At 38.0% G+C, this 15,675-nt stretch overlaps 1 protein-coding gene across 6 annotated transcripts in view; it reads right to left on the bottom strand.

The window, feature by feature from the left end:
• The window catches only part of COL14A1 (collagen type XIV alpha 1 chain), a 267,412-nt gene that overhangs the window by 141,105 nt on the left and 110,632 nt on the right, over window positions 1-15,675 (bottom strand). For all 6 annotated transcript variants that reach the window (XM_073794695.1, XM_019932069.3, XM_019932070.3 and 3 more), the window contains 5 exons: window positions 15,382-15,527; window positions 12,596-12,725; window positions 9,172-9,311; window positions 1,641-1,767; window positions 73-212 (listed from right to left, as the gene is read on the bottom strand). In XM_073794695.1, coding sequence (XP_073650796.1) covers window positions 73-212; window positions 1,641-1,767; window positions 9,172-9,311; window positions 12,596-12,725; window positions 15,382-15,527 — 683 coding nt within the window. The remainder of the gene's footprint in view (window positions 1-72; window positions 213-1,640; window positions 1,768-9,171; window positions 9,312-12,595; window positions 12,726-15,381; window positions 15,528-15,675) is intronic.

Below are 15,675 nucleotides of genomic sequence, written 5' to 3'. Positions count from 1 at the left end.
CTCAAATGCAGCAGTGGGCATTCACTTCCAGATAAAACGCCCTGGATTAATTTTCAGCCTCAGACAACTCACTTCTTCAGTCTTCCCACCGTAGACTGGAATCCACATCAACTTGTGTTGCCCTTCATCAACTGAGAGGGGATGCCAGGTCACTCTAAAACTATCTGTTGTCACCTCATCAATTTCCAAGTATTGCTGGGCGGGAACTTCCTCTGTAAGCCAAGGAGGGAGATTTTGTTAGGGAACTGAGAAGGGAAGAAAACCATAACTCAAGCAGCTCCCCGGGGCCACAGGTAGAGAAGACCCTCTGGTGAATCTCTTGTGTTAGGAAAGCACATGGAAGCAGGGAAAGCAGCGCGAATTAGTCCAGTGTGGGCTTATGTTTCTGTTTCCAGCATTTACCCACAGAACGAGTTAGGAAGACCAGGGACACAGCAGATTTTTACAGTTTTCCTGGAATTTCCAGAACTCTTAGATTCTCTATTTGGCCCTTTTCATTAACTATAAAAAAAAAAAATAAGACTGCCATATTCATTACTTTACAAAGATACTATTTTCCAAGTATTTTGAAGAAATTAACAAAATGATGCCCTAGAGGCCTGAGAAATGTCACTTTTAGCTTTATTCACGTTGGTGCCTAAATCACTCTCTAGTAATAAGTTAAATCCTAGAGAAGAACGTTCATCCTTTTAATCTTGTACATGTGGCTGCCATCAGGAGTGAAGTATAATTTATCAGACATCCATTATTTCACTGCTTAAACACTTCTGGGATGTACAACAGAGACCATAACATCTAATTACACCGAAAATGAATTGTCAGTCATTGATTTTTATTATATGAAATCAGAGATTTTAAAACTCTTTGACAGGATACCATGAGAATTCCAACTACAGTTAGCCCTTGCGAGATTTTGCAAAATTACTGAACTTTTTTCTGTGAAGATTATTTCTCAGTCCAGCTTATTTCTCATCTCTCTCCAAATTACCTTCTCATCTCAATACAGCACTAAATTTGTTTCCAAGTGCAATTCATGATAGGTCCAGAAAGCAAACAATAGAATTTTTCCACCAGGAGGCAAAAAGAAGTTATATTTATTGACTACAAGGTATATATAGAAAAGAAAAATAATGCATTCATGCTATATTTTTCATTTTAGTATTTAAAATATCCCATATTATTGTATTAATATTGCAAGCTTCATGAAAATAATTATTGGCTATAGATTGATGTATTAGGTTAAATGGTATGAAACCATCATTTTTTGTAGGTCAAAAACTGTTGGAGAGCTCTAATTTTGGAAGTTCAACTTAATATACACATATATCAATGGAAGAAATGTGAAAATTTTATGTCGATAGAACAAAAGAAACAGTGTGAGATCAGGAAGAAACAATGCACACTTTTATTTAACTGAGACCTTTGAACTTAGATGGTCCTGTCCCTCTTTCCCTTGCTTTGAAAGAACATGATTAGCCAGTAGGCATTCTACTCACCTAATTGTTCATTGGGTAATAATACTATAAAGTAAACAAATATTAAAATGCAATCTCTTCAAAATCACAATTGAAGAAGCTGCTCCAGCTTCTGGTTTCCATACAGTGACTCTTGGAAACTTTTCAAACCATAATAAGGCTTACCTGTGGTAAAAATTCCAGTCAGAGGCTCCGACTGTCCTTCATCATAGATGGAGAAAATGGCAACAGTATACTCGGTGAGGGGTGTCAAGCCCTTCAGAGGGAACGTAGTAACAGGATCAACTTCAACCTGCAAAAGAAAGAAGTCATAATAGCTATATCATAGGCAGAACATTCTATGACATAAATCACAGCAAGATCCTTTCTGACCCTCCTAGAGAAATGGAAATAAAAACAAAAATAAACAAATGGGACCTAATGAAACTTAAAAGCTTTTGCACAGCAAAGGAAACCATAAACAAGACAAAAAGACAACCCTCAGAATGGGAGAAAATATTTGCAGATGAAGCAACTGACAAAGGATTAATCTCCAAAATTTATAAGCAGCTCATGCAGCTCAATAACAAAAAAACAAACAACCCAATCCAAAAATGGGCAGAAGACCTAAATAGACATTTCTCCAAAGAAGATATACAGACTGCCAACAAACACATGGAAGAATGCTCAACATCATTAATCATTAGAGAAAGGCAAACCAAAACTACAATGAGATATCATCTCACACCAGTCAGAATGGCCATCATCAAAAAAATCTAGAAACAATAAATGCTGGAGAGGGTGTGGAGAAAAGGGAACCCTCTTGCACTGTTGGTGCGAATGTAAATTGATACAGCCACTATGGAGAACAGTATGGAGGTTCCTTAAAAAACTACAAATAGAACTACCATATGACCCAGCAATCCCACTACTGGGCACATACCCTGAGAAAACCATAATTCAAAAAGAGTCATGTACCAAAATGTTCATTGCAGCTCTATTTACAATAGCCAGGACATGGAAACAACCTAAGTGTCCATCATCGGATGAATGGATAAAGAAGATGTGGCACATATAGACAATGGTATATTACTCAGCCATAAAAAGAAATGAAATTGAGCTATTTGTAATGAGGTGGATAGACCTAGAGTCTGTCATACAGAGTGAAGTCAGAAAGAGAAAGACAAATACCGTATGCTAACACAAACATATGGAATTTAAGAAAAAAAAAATATCATGAAGAACCTAGAGGTAAGACAGGAATAAAGACATAGACCTACTAGAAAATGGACTTGAGGATATGGGGAGCAGGAAGGGTAAGCTGTGACAAAGCGAGAGAGAGGCATGGACATATATACACTACCGAACGTAAGGTAGACAGCTAGTGGGAAGCAGCCCCATAGCACAGGGAGATCAGCTCGGTGCTTTGTGACCGCCTGGAGGGGTGGGATAGGGAGGGTGGGAGGGAGGGAGATGCAAGAGGGAAGAGATATGGGAACATATGTATATATATAACTGATTCACTTTGTTATAAAGCAGAAACTAACACACCATTGTAAAGCAATTATACTCCAATAAAGATGTTTAAAAAATAAATAAATAAATAAATATAGGAAACAGAAGCCATTTTATTGTCTGCAGTTCACTTGGCTGGCAGCAGAGCTGCAAGTACTGCAAAAGAGATACTAAATTATAAAACCATTTAGATATTCACATTTCTAATCTTACAACCTTAAATAGAATACCTATCAGTTAATTCTCATGACATAGGTACAACCAATATTATTTCCATTCATTAAAGATATAGAAAGTGAAGTACACAAAATTTGCAACGCTAATACAAATAAGTGTAATGTTTATAGCCGGATTTGCTAGGAGTAGCCAGACATGCACTATAACTTCTGTAGGAGTTAAATAGATGAGCAACCATACAGGAGAAGGTGAGCACAGTTGCTGTTAGTTTGGTTCTTCAATGAGTCAACATTTTTTTTTTTAACATCTTTATTGGAGTATAATTGCTTTACAATGGTGTGTTAGTTTCTGCTTTATAACAAAGTGAATCAGCTATACATATACATATATTCCCATATCTCCTCCCTCTTGCATCTCCCTCCCAGAGTCAACATTTTTTAATTGGTAAGTTTCACATAAAAAGAGAAATCCCTGGTCAGACACACCAACTTTCTTTCCATGTCTTTTTCACCTCAGGGAGTTGGCACATGCAATTCATTCTGTCTGAGACCTTATTTCCTTGGCTCTTTTCAAAATTAGGGCTTCACCGTCTGTCAGGACTGTACTTATATTTCACCTCCTCATGGGGGTGTTCATTTTTCTACGTATCTCAGTAGGGTGATTCCCTAACATTGCCTTTGTTTGTTTTCTCCCTAGCACCCATCCCAGCCTGAAATCATTTTATTTCCTAGTAGAAGATGTTTATTATTTCCTGCATAGAGTGTAAGCCCCTTGAGGTCAGGACCTTGTTTAGCTTCTTTGCTACTGTATGTTGAATTATAGTGAATAGAATACATAAATGAAAACTGAGATGGAAGCACCAAAGATCCATTTTACAAGAGATTAAAAAAAAAGGGAGGGGGCTCATCTGAGCAAAAAGTTAATCCAGAAACCATAGACATCTTGAAGGAATTGACCTCAAGTCAAAAAAAAGATTGCCAGCCCTGGGGGAAGGAGTTTCCCTTTTCACGTTTCTGGAATTCTGAGTCACTCTGCTAGAGAGCACCAGCCAACCCCAGCCTTTTCAGCCACCCCAGACATGGATTGAAGTCATCTTGGAAGTTCCAGCCCAGTCAAGTTTCCAGATGAATGTAAGAGTCACCTTAGCTGAAACCACATAGAGCAGAGACAAGCTGACCCTGCTGAGCCTGCCCAAGTTACATAATCATGGGTTGTTATTTTAAGGCAGGGTGTTGGTTACATAGCCAATAGTTAATTGAAAATATGTATTATCTTCTTCTGAATCTAGGCCTGATAATATTATGGGTAATTCTTAGCATTTGATGTTTACTCTGGTCTGGGTATTATCTCATGCTTTACATGCATTAGTTGTACTTACATCCTTACCACAACATTGTAAGGTAGCTCGTTATTACCCCTAAGTGGAAGATGGAAAAAATGAGACTCCGAAAAGTTAAGGAACTTGCCCAAGGGAAAGCCAGCTAGTTCCTAAAACTTAAACACAAGGGTTTCACGCTCTAAATTCTCTGTTTGTAAATACTATTTACAGTATGGCTCCATTATTTAAACTCACAGAGAAGACAAATACTTAAAATATGAGTTCAAGATGGTCTTCTAAACTATATTTCCTATTGCTTTCTGTTGTTTTGAATCGTAATGGCTAAGATTTACTGAGCACTTATAATGTGCCAAGGACCTTACATTCATTGTTTTATTTAGCCTCCTATCCCCCGTCAAACACTAGGTATTTATGACTGTTTTACAAATGAGGAACCTGAGGCACAAAGACCTTAACCAACTTTCCTGCAGACATAAAACTATTAACTGGAATGAATAGTTAGGCCTTGGTATACTTATATATAAGTGTATATTTATATAAATATACACACATATATATACACACATATAAATATGTAAAGGCATATGTATTTTGAACATTATATATTGAATATATATATTTTTTCAACATATATATATATCTGTTGAAAAGATCTAGTTTATTAAAAACATTTTATTTGATGCTGAACAGACCATATTTTATGCATTAATTATTGATCATTTTATTTCATCAAATGAAAACTTCTAGGTATCATTTATTTTTACTTGTTATGTTTTAGATTAAGTTCTGGAACTCATTTTATTGGTAGTACTTTTAAGATGTAAGAGAAGAATTTGGGAAAATGGTAACAAATGACTATGATTCATTGTTATGCAACGATTTTTGAGAAAAATTTTTCAGACTATCTAGCAAAAACTCCACTTCAGCCTATTCTAGGATGGATGAAGAGAATCCTTGATGAGGAATGAGGGACTTGGGCTCTGCTCTGGGCTCTGTTGTTGAGTCACTGCTGTAGGGGACTGGACTTGTCTCTCAGAGTCTAAAAACTATGGCCTTTCATTTCTAAAACTCAAATGGCAGCACTTTAGTTCTCCATCATGTTTGCACATTTCCCCAAATCTTTTCACAGTACATGTTATCTGAGATGACTTCTTTCTGCAGTTTGACAGGTCAGGCTTTGGCAACTTTTTTTTCTATAAAATTTGCACAAGGTGCGCTCTGTAAAAACCTCAGAGGCTGTCTCAGGATTAGCACTCAATGTGTGTTAGCTGCCATCATCATCACCATCATCATCACCTCCATCATCATTATCACCACCATCATCATCATCATCACCATCACCATCATCATCATCATCATCATCACCATCATCCTCATCACCATCATCACCATAATCATCACCATCATCATCATCATCACCATCATCATCACCATCATTATCACCATCATCATCACCATCACCACCATCCTCATCACCATCACCACCATCCTCATCACCATCACCATCACCACCATCCTCATCACCATCACCATCATCACCATAATCATCACCACCATCATCATCATCATCACCATCATCACCACCACATCATCACCACCACCATCATCACCATAATCATCACTATCATCATTACCACCATCATCATCACCACCATCATCATCACCATCACCATCACCATCACCATCATCATCATAATCATCACCATCACCATCATCAGTAGCAGCAGCATTTGTTTAAGTGCTCTGTTTTATTTTTTTTTGGTCTCCAAAAGTTAGGGAGAGGGGTCATGCAGAAGACACAGAGGAGGAAGAGGAAGTGAAGGAGGGAAGATGGGAGGAAGTGAAGCAGAGAAATAGGAATTGAGTTGAAAACAAGCTTTTACAATCAATTACATGTTATGTAGTAAGTAGATTTTAGTTGGGATATTTTGAAATTCATTCCAGAATATTTTGGGAATTTCCTAAAAATCCAATTGTAGCATTATCTTTAAATAAAAGCTTAAATTAATAGAAGTAAAGCAAAATATCGTAGGAATATTCACCGTTAAAATCATATATTCCACAACTAGGTAAAGTAATATTTGATTTACATAAGACACTTATCCAGCAACCTTTAGTCTCAACTGCATGGTTAACAATTAAGAATTAAGAACACACACACCAGTCAAAATGGAAATGTTACAAAATCTACACATTGTTTATGCATTTTACTCAAACAAAATGTTCTCAGACTTTTATTCATGGTCTATTTACTCATATTTTAAATTCAGTTTTATCAAACATAGCTTTCTAATTTCCCAGCACAATACAAATTAGAAATAGCAAATACCAAAGGCACTCCCAAGATTGAAAAACACTGCAAAAAAGCACATGTATTTCTTAACAAATATATTATTAGTCTGGAGTCATTATTTATAAAGGCAAATAACGTAAAATGCCATGAGAGGCCAGAACAGCTAGAATTTTTTTTAACTGGATGTTAACTTGACCTATTATGAAATGTCACAATGAATACAAATATTAAATCATCATGCTGTATACCTGAAACTAATATAATGTTATATGTCAATTACACCTCAATAAAAAATATAAATATATTTATATAACTCATATTTACATATATATGATAAATTATTTTTATTTCAAGAAAAATTATCACCAAATAAGAATATTTTGCAGTGAAAAAATATGCTAGTGAATACGGTTGTTATGTTATTATTTATTTATTTTTTTTGCGGTACGCAGGCCTCTCACTGTTGTGGTCTCTCCCGTTGCGGAGCACGGGCTCCGGACGCGCAGGCTCAGTGGCCATGGCTCATGGACCCAGCCGCTCCGTGGCATGTGGGATCTTCCCGGACCGGGGCACGAACCCGTGTCCCCTGCATCGGCAGGTGGACTCTCAACCACTGCGCCACCAGGGAAGCCCTGATATTTTAATTGTTCAATGAGTCAACATTTTAAAATTGGCAAGTTTCACACAGAAATAAAAATCCTTGGTCACATAGTCAAGGGGAACAAGACCTGGCAGCCCCCGGCTAGATTTCTGTGCAGCAACCGTCTTCAGGAGCTGACACCGGCTGCCTCTTGGATGAACATGTACAAACTCCCCGGCAGGGTAGTCCCCACCACACCCAGCATCCGTGTCACTGTAACCCATTGTCCCTTGTCATTTACTGTTGTCTTTCAGTAGAGAATTTCTTCTACATGCATGTCCTCAAAATGGGAATATGAAATATAACCTAAGGTAGCTTCATATTTCAAGAAAAACAGGTGAGACTGTATTTCTTTGCAGGTGTGACAATTTCTGCACTCATTTACATTATCTGAATAACCTTCCTACACAGCTGAATTTGCAACCCTTGGGAAAGTAGTTTATTTCTTGGTGATAACAAAGAGACACCAATAGCTCGGTGCTTTAGACTTCCTTCTTTTTCTACTCCAGGATCTCATCTTCAAAAGCAAAGCAGCTAGTCTAAAGATTCCAGCTTTGTCAGAATTATTTGCCCTCAGGATTTTTGACGATTTAATGAAAGATGCTGAACAGTATTTCTGTGCTGTTAGCAAATGCGCAGTTATGGTCCATTCATTGCCTAGTGTCCCGTATGACGGCACATTCCGCAAAATATTGCTTGGATTTACTTGTAGGAAAAAGTTTGTCTCTGCATATGAAAATATGTGCTTTATTTGGTCAGAAAATAGAAATCATGTAATCCAACCTATTTCCCTTGTTGTCTTAGCTTCTTGGACCAAGATAAGGAAAAAAAATAAAAATAACTTTGCTATCTAGCCTGCTAAAATATATTTCCAAGGAGAGAATTTCTGAAGAGGATTCGTCACTGAGTGCAAAATACTGTATCTTCATGGGTTTCAATAAGTTCTATTATTTGAAAGTATCTTCCTACACAAAACCTGAATGGTTCAGTTTTCAATGTAAGCTCATTGAACTAGGGTCTTTCAGATGCCGGTTTACTAAAAAGCAGAGGGATAACCTGAAAAACACTGATATTTCTAGTTTACTACTTGTGTCAAGATACATACACTTCCTTATCCCTATTCGCTGGGGCAGACTGTATTTTCCAAAGATGGCTGTGTCAATATCTATCTCTCATCCCACTTGCCTCCCACCATAGGTTGGCACTGTTCTCCTCCCCATCTTAAATCCATGCAGGGACTTGTGGCGTCTCCTACCTATGGAGTGTGGTGGAGGTGATATTTCTGTGACTTTTGATGCTAGGTAACAAAAGGTGACACAGCTTTCACCCAGCACTCTCTCTGTCTCTCCGGATGCATGTCTGGGGACTCCTGAGCCAGCAGGTAAAAAGTCCAACTCCCCGAAAGCTGTCATGCTGAAGGGATCACGTGAAGAATCTGCTTAGAGATATAGGGCTTCCCTGGTGGCACTGCTCCAACTCCCAGCTGGTCTAGTCTTTCCAGACCAGGTACCAGACATGAACATGGAAGCTGCTGTGATGACATCAGCTCCAGCCACTACCTGGCTACAGTCTCAAGAGTGATCCCAAGCCAGAACTACACACCCAACTCCAATTCCTGACCCACAGAAACAGCAAGAGAAAATAAATAATTAGTACTGCTTTGAGCCACTGTGTTTTGGGATGATCGGTTACATAGCCATAAAAAACTAAGACCCAACCACCGGAAAAACGCACATCCTGTTCCACAGCTTACCTCGTTGATTTCAGTCCCATCGGCGTTGTTATATACAATCCGATAACCACTGATCTTTCTTGAAGTTGGGTCCCAGGCTAACCGAGCACTGTTAGAGCCAACACTGGAGATTCTCAGGTTTCTGGGTGGACTTAAGGGCACTTTGCAGTAAACGAGAAATAAAATTTTTCTGGAGTTCAGTGCAATAAAGGGCACTTTGCAGTAAACACAATTTTAAATAACATACATGTAAAAAAGACTCCCAAAACACAGCACCTCTGACTTCTGAACTACTTACATATGAAAAATTTCACCCAGGTAATAACTGATAACAAAGAACATTAACACATCAACAAAGAAAAGAAGTTTTCCTTGTAGAGAATGAATAGCAGCAAACAATTACACATTCTTAGAAATAAATGAGGTTTAGGTAAATCTTCTGTGCCTTTCTTTTCTAGTCAAAGCTATTATTATAGGCTGATACAAATAAAAAACCTAATGGATCAAAAACCAGGACACCTGAAGTTAGATCTTAGCTATTGCATTCAACTATCATCGGATCCTGGAAAAGTCACTCTACTCCTCCGATCCACAGTTTCCCATACGTGAAATGGTTTCCCATCTGCCATCTCCACATGAGTATCTATTAGGCATTTCCACCTTAACATGTCCAAACCCGAACCACTGACTCCTGACACCTCTCCCAGTCTTCTCTCTCAGTCTCTTTCTCTGAACAAATGAAAACTCCTTGCCTCCCATTGCTCAGGCCAAAAACCTTGGAGTCATCCAAGATTCAGGTTTCTGAACATGTGTCCCCTTCTCAGTGAAGCTTTCCATGATCACCTTATGTAAAATAATCCTTCCACCTCAATACTACCTAACTCCCTTCCCGGATTCTTTTTTTTTTTTTTATTGCACATTTATTGGTCTCTTGTCTTTCTCTTCGAATATACTATAATCTCAGGGGACTGCAGAATTTGGTTTAATTTTGTTCCCCTCTTTATCCCCAGTATCGCAAGTTCTCAATAAATATTTCTTGAATCAACGAGTAGGAGTCTTGCCCTGGATACATCCCGCTGGCTTTGGGAGACTAGATAAAAATAAACACTTTGCTGTGGCTTTAAAAGTATTTAAAGAGGTGTTAATATTTCTGCAGATTCCTGACTACCAGTTCCAAAGCTTTTTGCACTCCTTGAAGGACCCCTTTCTGAGTCAACAGATAAAATTTGTCAATAATCTTTGAGGGCTTCGTGAGCTTTTACAAGTTTACAGTAAGAAACAATTGTTAAGATTGACTGCAGGCTTTCTATGAGCCTGAGATGTAACACGTTATCTCATCAAATCCTTACTTTAGACAGCAAGGATAGAGTTACAATTAGCCCCATTATACAGATCATGAAACTGAGGTAACTTGGCCAAGGTCACAGTTAGTAGAAGCAGAAGAGCAGTTTGAATTTAACCCAGGCAATTGATCAATTGATTTGAGAGCCTGTGCCGCTAGAACCAGCAGAATAACAACCTAGGAGATAAATCATGACAATTGTCAGCTGTAGCCATAAGCATGATGTTTCCTCACCCCAAAAGCTAACCCTTTCATTAATTCAATATGTACCGATCATATGGTAATAAAGAACCTATAGGACTTGGTGACTCTCTACACTTAAAGGGCTAGAAAGTGTAGGAGAGAGAAAAGCAATGTAATTACTTTAAGTGCTGTGCACACTTAGCTCTAAATTGTTCTGGAGTTCAGTTACTCTTGGCAGTATAGTGGGACAATGTCTAGTTTCCTCCGTGCATAAAAGTGTCAGTCTCAGGAACAGGTAGCCAGGATATCATTTTTAGGACTTTTAAAAAAATCAACTACTAATGGGAAAGAGTCACGGACACTTTTTAAAACCACAAGTATCTGCTTTTTGAAAGTTCAATTTAGGCCACTTTGCTCTTGCAAAGGACCAACATTAGTACCTAACTCAAGGTTTCACTGACTGAAAGAAATCTAAAGAGGATTTTTGCTTTTATAAAAAAAGGCAAAAGCAAAAATAGCATTCAGGTTCTGCTTTGCAGCAAACCATTATGGAGACAGCGTGCACCCCAGGCAGCAAGAGCGGCCCCGCCTAGCTCCTTCCCCTGGAAACTACACTCAGCGTCTCAGCATCAAGCCACCACAGCTTTGAACTCTGTCTGTGAGCATCTGTGCTTTATCTTGATTTATTTTGTGCATCCATTAGCAAGATGTGTCCTAAAATTAATTGCCTCTTCGCTTTATGTCATTTGGCTTGCGAAGGGTTTCATGGGAACACTACTTTTAAAGGGTGGGGGAAACCTGAATAAACAAATGAGTATTCTGAGTGAAACAGAGAGATGGGTGGTTGGGAAAAGTTTTCCCTCCGAATCTACAGAGTCCCAAAATTGACTTAAATGATATATTAGATGCTTCCTGACTTATTTCTTTTCTCCTTCTTTCTTGGGCTCTCCCAGTTTTGTGGTTTGTTGTTTTAATTACACCGGTCTTCCTCTGAAGAGCAAGACAACATAGCCTCGACTAACAGAGAATGGATGTGGGAGAAAATTTCCTTATCATTAAATTTCTTTGTATGTTTCTCAAGTAGAATCTTCAAGACAAAAGCACAGTAGAAATCGTGTTATTCACCTCCTTCCAGGCTCAGAGTGATGTGAGAGACCCATCTCCTTGCCCTTTCTTATTCAAAACACAATGAATAGACCCCTATTCTTAATCGTAGGTGACAAAACATTGTTAGTTTGGCAGGGTAGCATTTTCTCTATATCACATTTTCAAATAGATAACTACAACTCTTAAAAATATTATGAACTCCCTACATTGACCCAAATTAGACTTGCCAATACAATTTTTACTCAATTTTTAAAAACTAATTATAATAATAATAGTCTGAGGTCAGGAGGACATCAAAGATTTTCAGAAAAAGTGTGAATTTTGGTATGAGTGGGAGTAAAAAAAATATTGAGTAACTGTGTGTTAATAACTTTCATTTGTATTACTGTATTTAATCTTCTATCAACCACATGCTATAAGGTTATTGTTCCTCCTTTCACAGGCTCAATAATGCTTCATCACTTGCCCATTTTCACCCACCCAAAATATGACTTCAGCTGGGATTCACATCTTGGCTGCTCTGATTCCAAAGCCCATATTTCCCCCCCATATTCTGCTCTAGCATTTGGATTTAGACAAGGACACTGGTGGCATCATCTAGAAGATGCCACAGTTCAGTTCTAGAATCCATGTGACTCAATAACAACAAGACGAGAAGAAATACACTTCCTTCCCCTAAATAAATTAGACATTTTCTTACGTTACAATTAGCTCTTACGAGGTTTCAACCTAAACCAGTATTTCTAATTCAGAATCCCCATATTTGTCTGGGCTTTTATTACAGCATTTCATCTGAGTGACTGAACCACTCACATGTTGTTTCTTGTCCTGTAACAGGGTCGCTGGCCTCTTCTCCAAACATAGCATAAACTGTGACTGTGTATTCCGTATTGGGCAACAACGCACTCAGCTCAATATCCGTGTGGGTCTCTCCAATTTTCATCTGAAAAGAACACACGTTATCAGATCGTTTGCCAATGTGTATTATTCGTGCTGATCAGAGCGCAGGTGAATACAGGTGAGACTTTATGTAATAAGACTCTGCCTCCTCACAAACCCTTCATCAAACAGGTTTCAAGCCATAATTTTTTTCATTGTCTCATGTTATTTTATATTAGAACCAGGAGCTATGAAACCATATAAAACTGAATGTACCATGAGTGCTCTTTTAGGATAACTCTTTACATCTGGACCAGTGGCAGCTGCAGCCAGAGTAACAGTGTCAAATATTTGGTCCCCAGAAGAGCATGGGTGGAGATGAATCAGAAATGTTCTCCACAAAGAGAGTAAGCTCCAGGCGGCATGCTGAGAGTGGGATGCCAAGTGGGCATCTTTCACCCCTTGCCTAATTCTCACCAGTCCTCTGACTGGATGCCCAGTTTTTGCTGCAAAGCCTATGGAGCCAGACCAGTGTGGCCCCATTCAACAGAGGGGCTTGTCCACTTGGATTGCAAGTCCCTTCCAGGAGTCCAAAGAGATCAACCCACCTTGATGCCCAAATCGGCAATTTGCTTCTTGATTTGGGGATGATTTTTCTGACCCTGGGGGTCAGTCAAACTAGACAACATTATCAGTGTGTGGCAACTGTGTGACACCTGTGTGACAGGAATGGTTTTATTTTTGTTTTGGAAAGAGGAAAAATATCTTCATAGACTGTCCCCTGTCATACAACCGTCAGTGGTATGGTCAAATTCAAATATTTAATTTTGAAATATCTCAGTGTATATAATATAAAGGTAGAGAAAACAACATAATATTCCCTGATGCACCCACCGCCCAAATTTAATAAATATCAACATTTTGTTATATGCACATCAGATCTTATTTTAAAAAGCACCATACAGTCAAATAAAACAAACTCTTTCTCACCACCTCTACCCTAATGTTGAAGTGTGTCTCATTGATCCATTTTTTTTACTTCTGCATACATACAAATACATCTATAAGCAATATATGGTTCAGTATGTTTAACAATGTGCATAAATGGACCATTCAGTGTAACATTTTTACAGTTTTTTCCCTGGCAATATTAGGTTTCAAGATTTAGCCATGTTGGAACACAGGGACAGAGCTCATATTATTTAATTCCCTTATGAGATTCTCTTGTATAAATACGCCATTATTTTCCATTCTCTTGATGAACGTGGCAGTTGTCTGCAATATTTTGTTCTGACCAAGTGCCTGCATTGAAAAGTCCTTGAAGGATGTTTCTCAACGATATATACCTAAAGATTTGTATATATCTTTAACTTGATGAAATATTTCCAATTATTCTCCAAGGTACCTGTACCAATTGACACACCAGTTTACACGAATGTTTCTGTCTCCCCACATGCTCACTAATATGTAGTATTATCAGACTTTAAAAACTTTGCTAATCTATTGGGTGTGAACTGGTATTCCTGTCTTTTTTATTTTTCTCTTTCCTGGTGAAGCTTAGTGTCTTTTTAGCATCATTTTAAAGTTTCCCTTCCACCAAAATAATTCAGATCGACATTAAATCCAAGTGGGCAAAAACTGTCTAGGCCTTGGTAATAAAAGAACACATGTCACCAATATTCTGTTCTTGACACTGGAATCACCATATTATCGGCCCTAAAGATTCTCGTCAAAAGAGGCAGGTTTTAGATAATGTTAAAGGGTCGAGTGCTATACTCCCTCTCATAACCCCTCCACCTGCCTGGTCAACACTCCCAACGGTCATAGACATCTCTGCTTTATTCCTTGAATGTCCATATTGTAATAATTGTTAACTATAAATTAAAAAGGACTAAAATAAATGATTCGAAAGTCAAAGATTCGTCATTTAAAATGGAAAAAATGCAAAAATATCCACATCCATGAGATACATTTATCTACCTCTCAACTTAGTAAAACAAATTTTTCAAAGTCAGTGTACATAGGGTCATCACAGTCATTTGTGATCTGCATAGAGCAATATAAATTATATAAAATTTCTCTAGAGTAAGGTGGTAATACCTAGTATAAGCCTTAATAATTTGCATACTCTTTGAAAAAGAAACTTCACTTCTAGGAATTTATCCTAAGGAAATAATCAGATAACCATGCAAAGTTCTATGTTAAGAATGGTCCCAAAAGTATATTTATATAGCAAATTATCTCTTTTCTTTGGCCGAGCCCCTGTGCGGATTGCAGGATCTTAGTTCCCCGACCGGGCCCTGGCAGTGAAAGTGTGAGTCCTAACCACTGGACTGCCAGGGAATTCCCCTATATAGCAAATTATCCAAATGTCCAATAGCATGAGATTAATTAAACATGACCTGGTACAAACCAACAATGGAATACTATAAAGTTGTTTAAATGACTATATAAAATATTATTTAATGGTATGGAAAGATATTCACAGTAAGCAAAAGGAAAATTAAAAAACCATTCCCATTGGTTGTGTTTAAAATGCACTGGAAAAGACTCTTAACTAAATGATAACAATGGCTACCTCTAGGTGGTGGAATTACAAGTGATTTTTTTCTTTTGCTAATGTGACTTTTATAAATTTTATACATTTTTGTAGTAAAAACAAACCAAACTATGTTAAGGAAGTCAAAAATCCTAGGACTTTGGTAGGCAGCATGCATTACCTCTTTTTCATCCCCAGCCAGGCCTTCCGTGAGAGGAGCGTAAAGGATCAGGTACCCTGACGCTCCAGCCACTGGGTTCCATCTCGCCCGCAGACTGTTCTCAGTCACATCGTACAGTTCAAGGTCAGAAACTATAGGTAAAGAAACTGCAAGAGGAGTTTTTTTTTTTTAATGGTCAGCCATTTATCAGTGTGCTTGCTTATTTCAAGGTATCTATCTATATGTTAGGGTCTAAAACTAAACATATTTTTCAGGTAATTTTTGTCCTTGAATCTGTTCACATGGCCATATAAG

This window comes from Tursiops truncatus, chromosome 17 (assembly GCF_011762595.2).
Source record: "Tursiops truncatus isolate mTurTru1 chromosome 17, mTurTru1.mat.Y, whole genome shotgun sequence".
In the NCBI taxonomy this organism is placed as follows: Eukaryota; Metazoa; Chordata; class Mammalia; order Artiodactyla; family Delphinidae; genus Tursiops; species Tursiops truncatus.
The sequence above is the reverse complement of the archived record's forward strand: the minus strand, read 5'-3'. Positions and strand labels throughout refer to the sequence as shown.